We start from the raw sequence: 15,434 nt of genomic DNA on the forward strand, positions 1-15,434 counted from the left end.
GGGGGGGGGGCGGTGGCCTCACGCATGCGCAGAGCCGGCGGCGGTCCTGGTAGCGAACGGGAGCGGGAGCCATGCCGGGTCTGCTGCTGGGCGACGAGGCGCCCAACTTTGAAGCGGAGACCACGCAGGGCCGCATCCGCTTCCACGACTTCCTGGGAGACTCGTGAGCACCGTAGGGGGGAGCCGGGGCGGGGGGAAGGGGCCGCTCACCGGGCAGCAGCGGTCCCCGAGGCCGGTTGTCCTCCCGCCGGGCCGGGCCGGGCCGGGCCGGGCCGCCGAGGGCGAAGGCTCTCCTTCCAGACGAGCACGGCGGTGAATTGCGTGTGGGAACCTTGTGGGCCGTGTCACTCCCACGGCGTGAGGAGGCAGAGTCGGGCCAGTCCGTGCCAGGGGCTTGTTCCAAAAATTGCTTTTTTTCTCCCCCCCCCCCCCCCCCCCTCCACTTCGAGGCGCAGCGGCAACCCCCCGGGGACACACACTGCTGTTTTCCAGGGGAGTGCGGTGGCGAGGTGGCCGCAGGTCCCTGCGAGCGGGCAGAGCCCCTCTCCTTATCCCCTCCCGGGGACAAGAGGGTGAGCCGAGCTGGCTGCGGGTCAGCCGAGCCGTGGAGGGGAGGGAAGAAGTGCTCTGGAAAGGGCAAAGCCAGGCTTGCCAGAGTCCAGGCCGGTCGCAGAGATCAGCCCGTGTGTCACGTACGTCCCTCGTGGGTGAGCCCAGGCGTGCAAAGGTGTGTAAGGGAGCGGTGGCAAAGGGGTCTGGTCCTGTTTGAGCCTGATGTGTTTTCCCCGAAAGCCCATCGCTCCGTTTCTGGTGCAAGCGGGAGGGTGCTGGCACAGCATGTTTGGGACTCGGCAGTGTTTGGCAGGCTTGAATCGGTGTTTGAGTCCACTTCTGTCAGCATTGTGAGCTTGGGCAAATGGGGAAAAAAGGATCCCTCTTAGTGAGAAAATAAGCTGCAGGGCTTCTTAAAACTGGCTGTTCCAGCCTGGTCACCCACATGGCAGCTTTCTTGGCCAGCTTCTACTCCGTGGTTTGCTGCCTTTTTATTCAAGTAGTATACTTATTGTATAAAGAGGCTTGTTAGCACCAATGGCTAGGTAGCAGCCCCATAACTTCATGGTGAGCCGTGGCAATCACGCGGCTCTGGCAGAGCTGCAGGGTGCCTCACTTGATCCCTCCAGCTCTGTTCCCAGATCTCTAAGACAGGACTTTCCCCAGCTGCTGTGGCATGTGGCTGTATTTACTGAGTGCTGGGGGCCAGGTGAAGAGTGGTGCAGCAAGACCGGTGAGCGTTGAGCTGAGAAAGGGTGCAACAAGTCCCTGGCAGGGAATTTTAAGGCTGTGCATTAGCTTCTGGAAACTCCTGAGAGCTGGGAGCCATTTTGCCATAAGCCCGTCTTGCTGCTGGGCTGCCTTTCTCTCTGCACCAGTTGCCTTACCTGTAAAGTGGGTTGACTAGTATTTGCCTGCTCTAAAGACTGCAGGATCCACTGATGGGAAGCGGTGGGCAAAAGCGAGGTGGCAGTATTGTTATAACTGTAGCCATAATGTGATGTTAACTTCTGGCCTCCCCTGGTAGTTGATTAATTCTTATTTTTTCATTATGTTTGGCAGCTCATGGCAGTGGTTGGGTTAAGGTTTGGTCCTATCCCATTCTTTTAAGTTGCATGATATACATGGGTGTTTCTCCTCAACGGTAGTTGATGAGGTGATGGCAGGATAGCGAATAGCCTTGTAAATCAGTAACGATCTCTGCAATAACATGGCTGGCAGGTTGACGTCTACATCCCCTCGCACCTGTGGTCTCTGGGGTACAGAGTGTACATGTGGCTCCCCCAAACTTCCTCACGTAGCATGGTGTCTACCTCCAGATCAAGAACCGTGGGCTATTCCAGCATCCCCTCTGGGATCCTGGAGGGAGAGGGGGAGTGAGGTGCAGGGAGTTTCTCAGAGCATGATGAACAGGGCTCGTCTTGTGAAGGCTTCTAGCGATAGCAAAGGAAGAGTTCCCAGGACAGGATTTCCACTTAGAGAGATGTGCCATTCCCACACTAGTCTCCATGCAGTGCAGTCTGTACAAGTTTTTGTCTGAAGTACAAACCGGAACGACATCTCACCCTAACGCCATCTCCTGCCCTCTTCTTTCAGATGGGGCATTCTCTTCTCCCACCCACGGGACTTCACACCCGTCTGCACCACAGAGCTTGGCCGGGCAGCAAAGCTGGCGCCTGAGTTCAGCAAGCGCAATGTGAAGATGATCGCGCTCTCCATTGACAGTGTCCAAGACCACCTCTCCTGGAGCAAGGTACGAGGCATGTGGAGGCGCAGGGGGAGCTTGCACTGCTGCCTTGCTCTGAAGGCCAGAGGAAAAGCCCAGACAGAACAGAGCATACACTTGGAGCTACATATCTCGAATCCCAAAGTGTGTAGGATAGGAGGTGCTAAAATTCAGAGCAGGAACAGGAAGGTCTGCTTCATCTTCATGGAGTGCTCCACAAAGTCCAGGGCACTCTATGCACTGACACTTTGACACAAGGAAAACAGTATTACTGCTCTCCTACCAACACCTGAAAGGGTAAAACGTGAAGGTGGTGCTAAAAGCTCAGAGGAAGGCAGTCTATCCACAGACGCTCAAAAAGTCCAGTAATAAAACAGGAAAGGAAAGGAGGCATTGAAGGGAACAGGCAGTCTTCAAAGGGTGCGATTCACGCCCAGGCAGGAAAAAGAGAGCAAACATATTAAACGTAAAACCACAAACAGGAGAATATTCAATATAAAACCATCATGAGGGAGTATAAAAAAAGATCAGAACAAAACAGCTTGCTGAACTAATATAAAAGGAACTAATGAAAAAGTTCAAATGCAGTCTCAGCAATGGTGTGCTGCCAGGGAGTGTGACTCCAGGGCTCATAGGTGGTAGGGGTGTAAAAGGAGCATTTCAGACAGATAGGGCCAGAGTGTAAAAATCCCTGGGCGAACATTCTTTGCTGGGCCTCTTTCTTTGCTGTTAAAATGAGGAATGTTCTCATGCATTTTCCAGGGGTGAGACATGCATGCATTAAGAAGTAGTAAAAGTGAGAAATTTCCACACTCAAACATTGTTTCATGGCTGACTGGCTTTAGAAATTACCTAATTGCCTTATTGCTTAAATTGACCTCTGTACCTGCCATGCACGGCCGATGTCCCACCAAGCCTCAGAAGGGCCTGGGAAAAACAGTATACAGATCCCACACCAGTAAATGTCATTTCTGTGCTGGTCAAACTGGCAGAAACTACCAGTCAAATTAGCAGATAACATCCCATTAAATATAACAGAAAGTCTGGGTTGTGCTTTTGTAAGGCAGTCTCATCTCCTGGTTGGCCAAAGCCCTCTAAATAACTATAGGGTATTGCTGACTTGTACAAAGTCCTTGAATTTCCAAGAAGCTTTTCAACAAAATCAGCTCTGTGAAGGGCAGGCTCTTTTCTGCAGGGAGACAGGAGGAAGCAATAACTTGTGTCAAGGGAGGGAAGCAGTGAGCTCCCTCGAGGGTCTGCAGGGATGTGTGGGGTTCAGCATACTCAGGTGATCTGGAAAAGAGGTAAACAACAAGCTGACTTTGCTGATGCTGTGGGATTATTCAGCGCAACCTCTCATAAAACCAGAAGCTGCAGAACAGCCTCTCAATGCTGACGGATGGGAGGCAGAGTAGCACTTTTGGAAAACCTTCCAGAACAAATGTGGAGAAAGGCAGAGGATAGCAGTCAAAACTGCAGTGAGCTTTCTGTCAGGCTGGAAGAGGACTCAGAGACAATGGTTTGGAAATGTCAGCTCAGCATCTGTCAAAAAACCCCACAAAACTGTGAAAGTCCTCCAGAGCAAAAGATCCAACTGGTGAGAACAAATCCATAGCAGACTGGAGTCTTTCATGCATCCTGTGTTTGAAATCTGCCCATCTCACACACTACAGGGGAACAAGAAGAGGTGCAGAGGAGGAGAGAGGTTTGCTTCAGTGCAGAGCAACTGGGGTTCTTCAGCCTGGGAATGGGAGGATGTGTCAGGCTGTGACACCATGAGTGGTATGGGGAGCATGGAGGAGCAATGAACACAGCATGCATGCATTGTGGAGGACATAAGAGAGGACAGGGATGCGATTGCTTGGCTCTTAGACCTTGCCTATACATGTGATCCTTTTCCTTTGTCCTTGGCAAAGCAGAGAAGAACTTCAGATAACGCAGAGAGCTAAAGAGCTGAATTGGGAAGGCAAGTGTTAGGGCCTGCCGCAAGTCTGAGACCGGGGCACCAAAGGTTCTCTTGCCCAGCCATGGGGGAAAAAAAGAGCTTAAACAGAGATACCAAGCCTTGGTAGAAGCTGCCTGTCTGGATAAAAGCAGTCTTCATTAAATGCTAGATTGAGATCTAGAAACTGCAGGTTCCCTTCACTAGATCTTAACTTGGAGAGAATTCCTAGAAGTGAGCAAAACTTTGGGCAGACCTCTCTCTGTAATGTTCTTTTACATACCTATGCTTTCTCTTTGGATGAAGCTCCTAGCAGTAGTGAGAGGATGAAGCTGTTTTTACCTGAAGCACAGCCTGTGAGGAAGCAAGTGGGCAGGAGGAATGGCTGAAATCCTGCATGAAACAACAAAGAACCTTCTGCTTGCTTTGCTGCCAAATTTCAGTGGGCAGATGGGGCCTGGAAAGGTGGGACCAGGTAGGACCAGAGTATAGCCAATAATTCTCATGTCACTTTGCTCAGCTCTGCTTTCCCAGCCAAAGATGTCACTGCTGTTCTTAGCCATCCCTAGCCAAGACCCAGAGGCTTGCTCCAGGACCCAGAGGAAGCCTGTAGCTCAGCCAGGGATTGATCTCGCTCTCCTACTTCCCAGTCTGTGCACTGCTTCTCCAAGGGTTGGATGAATGCATAAGCTCCTTAAGCAGGGATGACTGGGATGTGCTGTGCATGTCAGAGGAGGTTTCAATGCTCTCTTTGGCCACTGATGCCTTTGCCTTGGTGAGTCAGGGGTGAATAAATCACTCCAGTGATGTCTGGTTTCAGCTTGGGCTCTGGAAAGAGAAATAGTTCATAGGGAAGTGAGTGAGTCTTGGGTATCTTATTGCAAAATAGGGTGGGGCTTGTGAGGCTGTTTTGTACAGAGGACCCCAGGTCATGAAGTTGCATGCATTTTGGAACGAGTTACAGTCCACAGGATTTGGATATTGCGTCTCAGAAGCTCTCTTCATCCTCCAGCCCCCACTCTGAAGAGTGGTGGGGGAGTGTGTCACTGTCTGACCTTCATCTGCAGCCTCCTGTGACTCTGTGGGGCATTCAGAAGCATTTTGGTTGGGCTGGCCTCCTCAGCTCTGCTTTCCTTCTCTCTCTGCTTTGACAAGGCAGGTCTGCAGGGGAATAGAACCAATTCCTTCCTACCAAGGCAGGCCTGACCACAACGCAGCCAGATAAACAGCCCCTTTTTTTGCAGTGTAGTGCTGACTCAGAAAGCCCTGGGGAGAAAACAAGCAAAGAGAAAAGCTGGAAAGGAAACATCTTGCCACGTGTGCACCACTTGACCTGTTTGCAGCATCCTGAGCAGCCGGGGCAGGGTTACAGCCCCAGTCACCACTGTCAGCCTAGGAGGGCTGAGGAGTGGCGCAGGGCCTGCCTGCTCTTGCTGCCTCTGTCATGCTCTAAGCAGCAGTGGGTAGTGCCAAGGGGCAGCATTTCCAACCCTGCCCTCCCCGAGTTCCTTCTGAGCAGGACACAGCCTGTTCCCCCACATTCAAAGCCCAGGGAAGGCAGAGAGACTTTTACATTCAGATTATCAGCTCAGCTGATAACATACCACAGTGGTATGCGGGAGGCTTGTGTCAGCGCTGGAGGCAGTTTTGTCCCCTTGTAGCATAAGGAGGGTGGAAGGAACAGGCAGCTTTGTTCTGGGGCAGAAACCTTGGATTAAACTTGCTTTAAAGCTGGCAGCTGTTCTCTTTGTGCTGCCTTGAGCTGGCTCCTCCCAACCCTGCTGTGGCTCAGCATGACCCATACAGGTGGTACCGCAAACAGCAAGGATAACTTGAATGCTTTGACCAAGTCCAGACCAGATTTGGAGACACCCAAAATACAGTTTCACCATGAAGCAGGTCAAGTTTGGACTAGCACAGGGAGCAACCTCATAAACTGTGGTCACAAGGGAGAGCCTGCATAGCTGTGGACAGGGATGGTTTTCTCTTCTTTTCCAACTATGGTTCAGAAAGGAGCGTGCAGTGTCCCAGCACCTGCACTCAGACTTTCACTCTGTTTTAAAGACCCTTTAGTTAAGTAAGCTAGGAGTGATGTGCAGAATGGAGCTGGTCCCTCGCACAAGACCTGTGAAGTGTTGACACTTGACCTTTATTAGCTGTAGAGTTGCTGGTTTGCTCTGCCACTAGAGAAACTTCTCCTTAAGAGCACAGTCCAGTTCAGGAGTGACACCAATACATCTGTCAGTAGTGCTAGATCACTTACTGTGAGCGGGTTAGAAGAGGGACACCTCCCTTTTCAGGGAAGGGCAGGTAGATCTCCCTGTGTCACTAGCATGAGCAGGACTTCCCTGTTTCTCCGTACCCACTGCCTGGGCAAAGCAGCTGGTCCACAGACAATTCCAGAGGTGAACGACAGAGTGTAAGCATAGACAGCCTAACAACTAACCTCCAAGAACAAAGCAGAGTCTGGCCTGGCATGCAGGTTTCTCATTTGTCACCTGGTTTCTGGAAGCAGAGGAATTTCATGGAGGGCCATGAGCCCCTGGCTGTGCTGCCCCAGCCTGAGGCCTTGGGGCCAAGCAAGTCACAAGCTCCTGTAGGGCAGCTGCTGAACATGTTTCTGCATGGCCCCTCTGCAGGAGCTTGCCCCATACATGTAAAGCCTGCACAGAGGTCTCCCTGCCTGGCCTCTGTCTCCCATGGTGGTACCCACAACAGGGAGCATGAGCATGCTGATGGTTTTATCTCTGCAGGACATCAACGCATACAATGGGGAACAACCCGAGGAGAAACTCCCCTTCCCCATCATTGCTGATGCGAACCGGGAGCTTGCTGTCAAGCTGGGCATGCTGGACCCAGATGAGCGGGACAAGGATGGCATGCCCCTGACGGCTCGTGTGGTGAGTAGCTGGCCCTGGAGCACTGCTGCATGGTAGCCTTCGCGGCAGTAGGCATTGCCTGCCATCCTGCCCTGTGTCCATGGGGCTGGGCTTGAAAATGGGGGCAGCTTACCTGAATGGACATGACCATCTTCAGGAGCTAGGTTGACTTCCTTGGGCTAGATTCATGGGTTGTAGTGCAGGAAGAGGCTGGTGCAGCACTGGCCTTTTGGCAACAGCTTCATCTTGCTATTGCTGCCAGCTCATCCTGGTTGTGCCCATCCTAACACAGAGGGGACAAAAGTGTGTGATCTGCTGGACTTCCCCTCTGTCCTCCTGTGCCTGCATTAGAAGGGCACAGGTCAAAGGGAGGAAACATTTCAAGTAGCAAAACAAGCTGGCATTGGAAACAGGAGCTCCTGGAGCAAACACCATGTTCCCTGTGCTTCGGCATCACTTGTTGCTGTAGGAAATCCCCACCATGGCATCTCCCCTGTCCAGACACCTGCAATCAAGCAAGCCACCCCCCATGAAAGGGAGGAGCAGCAGGACTGAGCAGATCCAGCAGAGCAGTTGGACAAACACCTTCTGCCCAGCCCCTGACTTTGTCTCCCTGTGCTCAGGTGTTTGTTTTTGGCCCGGATAAGAAGCTGAAACTCTCCATCCTGTACCCAGCCACCACTGGGAGAAACTTTGATGAGATCCTGAGAGTGGTGGACTCCCTGCAGCTGACGGCATACAAGAAGGTCGCTACCCCTGTGGACTGGAAGGTGAGGAAGGGAGCAAAGCTCACAGCCAGGCACTGAAAACGTGCATTGAAGCGTCAAACAGCCTCCCTTCAAGGGATACCCACAGGTTGGGGAAAGCTGCTGAGGTCCTGGGATATGAGTTGGATCTCAGCCCAGGCCCCAGGGCTGTTGCTGTCTGGAGTCAGCCATAGGAACCTCCTTTCCCTGCCCTCAGTCCCTGGTGCCGGCAAATGCTGGCCTTGGCCCTTCTGACTATCAGTACTTGAGCTTTGGGTCAGGGCAGGTCCTGCCCTTGTTGTCTATGATAAGGAAGGGCATTACCAAGTGTCAGTGTACCAAATTCCACCCAAAGCCAGCAAAGCAGCAAGCATGGGGCACCACTGCCTGGGCCAGCTCCCTGCTTGCCTGCCTTTGAGCCAGGAAGGGCCAGTATGGGCATGGCCCCACTTTGCCCAGTACATACACAGCTGAGTCCTATCCTTGTGGAAAATTACTAGTTGAAGTTGCTTAGTTGTAGCCATCCCTGTTTGGTAGCATTATTTAAAACTCCCCAAAACAGTTTGGGCAGCCAAGATAAAGCAAGAACAAGCAGCACAGTCTGGCTGCTTTAGCTAGCCAGCGTTTCCTCAGCCCAGCAGAGCTGCTTAGCTCCTGGACCTGTCCTGCCACTGGCTTTGACAGCTGTTCCTGGGGAAGCCTGCCTGTCTGGAGCCAGAGGACACACTCCTGCTGTTAGAGGGTGTCCTGGAGAAGTCCTACTGTGTTATGAGACAGGACCAGCCTCCCAGAGCATTGTCCCAAACACCCACCTGCTCCATCTGGGCAGGAAAGCCCTGTAGGCACAAGCCTCAGAGGTTGAGTAACTCAGGCTATCGGCACCCCTCAACACCAGTGTGCGTGTGGTGAGTGTACAACAAACTGCACCTTCACTTCCTGGGGCAAAGCAGAGCGTGGAGGCAGCCTTGCGTCTGAAGACTCCTGTCTCCTGCAGCATAAGCTCCCAGCAGTGTGGGGCCAGCTCACCCACCAGCTCATCTCCCAGAGGGAAGCACACCTTTCCCTGGGGGCTTAGCACGCCAAAGGGGGATTGGCGTCCCCTGTCCAGAGGTGCCTGAGCAATAGGAATGGATGAGCACACTCGAGCAAGCTGTGCTCCCTCCTGCATTGTAGAGATGCCCAAATTCCCCTCTCGTTACACTCTGTTCCCATGGGAGTGCTGTGGGGAAGTTGGGCTGTGGGATCCCGTTGGCAGGGCTGGCAGATGGCACAGCTCTCCCTTTCGACATCACCCACGCCTCCTGGTGTAGCTCCCAGTCAGTCCTCACTGCCGGCTCCAGGCAGAGCTGCAGTGGACATGCCTGGGGTGCTGGGGCTGAGCGTTCACAGGGAAGCAGTGTCACCTGCCAGCAGGGACGTGCCACCTGCATGCAAGCCCGCCAGCTCTCACAGTTCTCCTCTGCTCCCCAGCCTGGTGACAGCGTCATGGTCGTGCCTACCTTACCTGACGAGGAAGCCAAGAAGCTTTTTCCCAAAGGAGTCTTCACGAAGGACCTCCCGTCGGGCAAGAAGTACCTGCGTTACACCCCGCAGCCAGAGTGAAGGGGTCTGCCCATCCATCCCGCCGGGCTGCAGGTCGTTCCACATCAGGAGCCTTCCCTGTGCCCAGCTCTGGCCTCCCTGGCAGCATGTGATCAGCAGCCTCGTACTGTCACCCTGATGGTGCATCACAATACTAAACCAATCCGCCCCATCCCTTTCATCCCCCACTTCCCCTCAAAACTAAAACCCTGGGTGTTTTCTTGCCTTGAATCAGCCACACAAGGAAGCGGTTGCACTGTGGAGTCTCTCCTGTTCGGCTCTTCCTAGAGGCACAGTGAGAGGTGTGGTGTCAGCAGCCAGGCCTGGGAGGGGTGTTTTGGTGGGCTCACATGCCTCCCATCAGGGAGCTTCAGGGGCTCCAAACTGCTGTGTGCCTTTGGAGCAGCTGTGGAGCAGCCGTCACTAACGCATTAACACCTTCGGTCTCGTGTGTGGGGAGGAGCTGCAGAGCCAAATCTCTCACTTCTTAACTGCTTTCTCATCTCTTGCTGGAAGTTGTTTTCAGGATTTATGGAAGAGGGAATAGAGCAAATAAACTGATCTTCAGTACTACTTGTAGTATCCCTCGTCTGCCTCTACTGGCGTCCACGGCACCCTGAACGATTTACTTTGTTCCCTGTGGCTGTGCAGCTGGGATGTATGCCCATGCTCCTGGGTGGGTGGCAGTGGCACAGACTGACCCTGTTCTTGCTCTGTAAATAAAGCACTTTGGAAACATAGGGCACATAGTCTCAAGACGGGGCAGTTCTGCTGCCCCTGCTTTGCAGCAGAGCCTCAATGGTGGGAAGGAGGCCATGTCTGCTCAGGGAACATCCCTCAGCCTGGCCTGCCATTAGCTGCAGCGTTGGGAGTCCTACCCTGCTTCCCAGGGCACAAGCGGGCATGATACAAGCGATGCAAACTCCCCCCTGCTCCTCTGCACCTACATCTTGGGGATCTGTCAGGAGATGAGCGATGCTTTAATATAACACTAGGAAAGAAACCCGCTTACTGAATAGCTCACAGGCTGCCTGCCAGCATCTCTCGGTGCCCAGCACAATCAGCAACACTCAAAACGAGCAGCTGTTAAAGAAATTGGCTGCCTCAGCACAAATGCACCCCACAGCAAGCAGGGACTAGTAGGGTTGATGTTCATGGTAGGCAATGCACTGGATGCAATGAGCTACCCTCCAGCATCCTGCAGGGCCTAAGCCTAGAGCAGCACCCACACTCACCTGGGATGTGGCCCATCGGTCCTCAGACAACATCCAGAGCCACTGGCTTCTCCCAGCACCCATCGTTGTCCTCCTTCACCCCAGTGTGCAGGCCAGGACTCCCTGCTGAGGATATCCTTCCCCAAATATGGCTGCATTTCAGAGACCTCCCTCTTTTGTTATTAAAAAAAATGTATATATTAATATTTAATTGCCTCCAGGAACTATACAGTGAATATTTGTATTTTTCCCCAAATGACTTTTAAATGAACCTTCGTTATGAAATTCTGCATTATCCCCATGTATTATTTTTACTATAAGAAAAACCCTGGTCTCTGGGTTGACTCTTGTTCCCTTCTTTCACTCTACAAGAAGTGGGAGGGAGATCTGCAGTTTCAAAGGGGAACCATCCCTTTTCTGTGTAGTTCTTTCAGCCTTATCAAGGTTGGCAGCTTCCCTAGTTCCCCACAGCTGGGCTGCATGAACTCCTGGGTTTCTTGCCAGTCCCTCAGCACAAAGCCCTGGCCTTGATCTGGTTTCCTAAGGGAAAAAAGGGCTGTCTGCCCCTCCACAAGCTTTCCAGCCAACTGCCCAATTTTCTGGAAGCTTGAGGACACAGCCCCACAGCAAGCTTTGTGCAAACAGGCTGCTCTGAGCATCCCCGAGGAAGGGGCACAGCAGGACAAGCACAACCTCTCCGGGACACCAGAGAAGCCGCTTGCAAGTCGGGACAAGGGGAAACGAGTCCCATTACCAGACCCGGGGCTTAAAGCCAGCAGGGGCAGCTGCTGGTCCTGCCGCTGAGCCAGGCAGGGGCTGACGGCCAAAAACCCATGAATTCCTGCTTGCTCCCCCACACCACCACGGCCCCAGAGGTGCAAGCCAGCCAGACGGACTCAAGCAAACACAGGGTTTGGTTCCAGTACAGCTCGAGTGGTTTTCTTTTAATCCCAGAGAAGTGAAATGCAACATCTGTTTCAGTTGGTAATAATATCCAGAGACAGAAGTCCAAGCCCCCTACTCAGTAAAGTCATTTGTGTTTAAGGCACTCTGCAAAACCAGCTTTCCTCTTCTCCTTCCGATTTTCCCCACGTGGCAGCAGAATACCTGGTTTGGTCTTTTCTCCATAGCGACACCCACACGTCCTGGCTCTTCTCACCATCTCCGGAAATTGGCAACAGCAAATCCAGCAGGAGTGGAACGGAGAAATGCCAGGAGGCCGGGTCAATAAATACGGACGGGGAGAAATGCCAGGAGGCCGGGTCAATAAATACGGACGGGCACAGGAGGGAGCACAGCGCCTGGGGAGGGGGCACAGGGGCCTTTGAGCTTCTGCAGGAAGGGGACAGGCACCGGGTGTCCTCCCTGCAGGCACCAACATTATTCCCCTTCCTTTCTACCCCCCAGCTCCAAAAGGGGATGGGAGCGCAGGGGCCCACAAGAACCCTTCCCAGCGGCGCTCCCAAACGTGGCAGCACCCCAAAATGCAGGGGGCTGGGCAGGGGGGGACCCAGCTGCCCCCACCGTGCAGCAGAAATGACACCCCCCCCAACTTCCAGCCATCAATAAATACCAATAAATAACTTAAACCTTAAATAAATAAATAAATAAATAAATAGATATATAAATAGATAGATAAATAAATAAGTGACCCGAAGACAAGGACGGAGGGGATGGGGCACCCCGAGACTCAGGGCAAGGGGAGTGTGTGGGTGGGCATTTCTGTGACCTGCCCCTCCCTGAGATAGCGGGGTGCTGGTGCAAAAGGGGGGCACAAGGAAGGGGTCCCATGGGGCGGTTGGACAACCGAGCCCCGGGGTCCGGGTGCTCGTCCCTGGCGTGGGCTCTGCAGCTGGTGCGCCCACTCAGGGTCCTCATCAGTACGGCTGCAGGCCATGGGGACGTGAGCCAAACCCAGACTTGCACGCAGGAGCTCTCACCCACCGCCCCCCTCCCTCCCTCCCTCCCTCCCTCCCCTTTGCTTCAGCATCATGAGCCCTGCACCCAGGCTCCACCGGTCAGTGCTACTGGCAGACACTCACCCAGCACCTCCACCCAAGTGTGAATACGCACCTTTTGTGAACATGCAAAATGCCTGCAAATTTTTGCAAACATTGTTAGCAAAGTATTTTTTTGCAAACAATTTTTGCAAACTTTTTTTTTTTTTCTTCTTTTTTTAACCGGGAAATGCCCACGAAGACAACCCACGCATCAAACAGAGTCAAGTGAATCAAATACAGCTGTCGGAGAGGGATCAGGCGCAGAAGCCCAGCAGAAGCCCGAAGAGATGAACATGGGCATGGCCCGGGGGCTCAGCCAGAGCCTGCCTGCAGGCTGGGGCAGCCCTGGAGCTCAGGCACACAGCTACGGCCAGTCACTGAGCCCAACACCAGCACCAGACAGCACCGAGCACCTCCCCAGAGACGTTGCAGACACGCATGGACAGAAACAGCGGCCACTGCTGTCTCAGTGTCGCAGCAGACGATGTGCCAAGGCTCTGGCTGGCCAGCAAATCCCAAAAGACGGCAATGAATTCAACAGCATCCCTGCACCAACATCTCCACTCTCCCAGCCAGTTAGCACTGCGGCAGTGCCACAGCAGCTCCCTGGGCTGACAGCCGGCATGCAGCCCCCGAGTGCAGCCCCAGCCCTTCCCTGTAGGTTTTGGGGAGCTGGCTCGCGCAGCCTCTCTGGATGCAGCATCCTCTCCCAGCAGGGAGCCCATCTTGGGACTCCCTGTTTGTTGGGGAACCCCTTCCTCTGGCCTGTTAGCTCTGATGCTGCCAGAGACATTTCTGTCCCACTGGGTCCAAAGTATATATCTGCCTAATTTCACACTGAAAGGTACTTACCCCTCCTCCTCCCCCAAAAGTTAAGAAAAATTGCATTTGAAGTTTCTAAACCCTCTCCACACATGCTTTTTGAGAAACGAAATATTGGTGACAGCAAAAGCTGCTGTCAATCCCATACCAGGACAAAACCATGGGCAGAGTCTCACAAGAGCAGGACATCTTCCCATGCCAGCAAGCTCCCAGTAGTTTTGTTCCAGAAAACACAGCAAACCAAAGTTCAGAGCCCCCTCTACCTCCAAACCTTTCTCACTGCAAGGCTGTAGCCCCTGGCAAAACCCAGACATAGGCACGGAAAGCAGCAGGTTCCCACCCCAGCGTGAGGCCGAGCGGGAGGAGCAGGACCACCGGCCCCGGCACAGGGAAGTGTGCGTCAAGGCGTCAAAATGCAACACTCCCAAAGGAAAAGAGATAAATAAAGAATCGAATCAGCAGCAAACACTACTGAGAATAGTAAGTAGCACGGGGATTTCACAGGGATTTTTGGTCTAAGATGCCTAGGGAGCCCCTTCGCCAGCAGGGACTGGGGTGCGCATCCCACCCTGGAAAAGCACAAGCCATGGCTGAAGCTTTGCAGGAGCTCAGCCACGCTCTGCGGAGCGATGCCGTGGGGATGTGCCAGCACACCTTGGGGAGCAAAGCAGCACCAGGATAGGTGTCCTGACGGCCAGGCTCAGGGCAGCGCTGCTAATACCGCAGGAGAGGCTTTGCACAGAAATGCCAAATATGGCAACCCTCCCCAGGCTCTTCTGGTAGAGGAACAGAAGATGGGACCCTCCCAGCAGGAATTACCCACATCCCCAGGGCAGCGCAAACCTCCCGTGGTGCGAAGGCAGGGGTGTGAGCCAGAGGAGCCACAGGGCTCATGCCAGGGCAGCAGACAGAGCAGAGAAAGCAGCGAAAACCGTAACTGTGTGCCCAGGAGTGATGGGACACCTGGGGCATTGGCAGCATGGCCATGGCTTATGCCCCGGCTGCATCTTGAGGGCGAGACAAGTGGGAACTGCAGGTCGCAGCCCACAGCACCACACCGCCCCGCAGACCAGATGATGCCAGCCATCCAGGCAGCGAGGGGGCAAGGAGAAAGGCAAGTAAAGCCCCCTGTTATCCTCCAAGCACCTGCAGCAGCAGGAGGCAACGCCCAGGCAGCATGCTTTCCTCCTCCTTCCCAGGCAAACCCCGGTCTGCCCTGCACAGCCTCTGCTCACATCCCTGCCTCCAACCCACAGAGAGGAGACCTCCTTCCCTGCAGAGCCTGAGGAGTTACCGCAAGGCACGCCATCCCCTCCACCAGCATCCCTGCCAGTAGCCACCCTGCTCCATGGGTGGCTGAGGAGGAGGAGGGTCTCTACATGAACCAGCATTTCTGTGGAAAACAAGCAAGCACCCAACTTCTTGCAAGAAACTTGGGTCTGCAGGGGAAGCGTGCGAGTCCTGGGGTACCTCCAAGCTGGTTTGGGTACCCACACACACAGTCAGCGAGCACCTGGGCTGGGTGAACGGGAACCGCTCCCAATTTCTCGCTCGCTGAGAATCGGTTTTGCTTCCATAAAAGAAGGGTCAGAGGGATTTGGGGGCAGGGGGAGATTGAGGAACTGCAAAGATTTAGTGCACCTTAAAACGAAAGGACATCTAACCTGCCCTTAGATCTCACTCCAAGACAGAAAAGAGCTATGGCATCTCCTACACTCACAACTACTCCAAACACACCCAGACGCATGCAAAACGTGTCCCGCTTCCCCTCGGCTGTGAAAAACCCCTCCTGGGCAGTGGCACTGGCCAGCACCGGGCTCTGGCTCAGCACCCTGGCACTGCCAGCTCCCACCCCATTCCCGGGCCCTCCCGCCCAGTCCCAGCAGGCAGGGCGAGGGGTCGATTATCAATCCAAAATGCATAGGTATAGACACCACGGGGACACCCATGCCCCAGTGGGAAGGGTCACCGC

General features: G+C 53.9%; 1 protein-coding gene across 1 annotated transcript; it reads left to right on the forward strand.

The window, feature by feature from the left end:
- Positions 1 to 11: 11 nt before the first annotated feature.
- Positions 12 to 9,999, forward strand: PRDX6 (peroxiredoxin 6). Its single transcript, XM_049809341.1, has 5 exons — positions 12 to 163; positions 2,149 to 2,305; positions 6,974 to 7,120; positions 7,723 to 7,869; positions 9,316 to 9,999. Exons 1-5 carry the CDS (start codon positions 72 to 74, stop codon positions 9,445 to 9,447), a joined length of 675 nt encoding a protein of 224 aa, XP_049665298.1. The 5' UTR covers positions 12 to 71; the 3' UTR covers positions 9,448 to 9,999.
- Positions 10,000 to 15,434: the final 5,435 nt, after the last annotated feature.

This window comes from Accipiter gentilis, chromosome 8 (genome assembly GCF_929443795.1).
Source record: "Accipiter gentilis chromosome 8, bAccGen1.1, whole genome shotgun sequence".
NCBI classification, from domain to species: domain Eukaryota; kingdom Metazoa; phylum Chordata; class Aves; order Accipitriformes; family Accipitridae; genus Astur; species Astur gentilis.

Coding starts and splice junctions, on each gene's coding strand:
- PRDX6 (XM_049809341.1), top strand. CDS start 72: ATGCCGGGTCTGCTGCTGGGCGACGAGGCGCCCAACTTTGAAGCGGAG. Junction 164..2,148: donor CACGACTTCCTGGGAGACTC/GTGAGCACCGTA, acceptor CTCTTCTTTCAG/ATGGGGCATTCTCTTCTCCC. Junction 7,121..7,722: donor TGCCCCTGACGGCTCGTGTG/GTGAGTAGCTGG, acceptor CCCTGTGCTCAG/GTGTTTGTTTTTGGCCCGGA.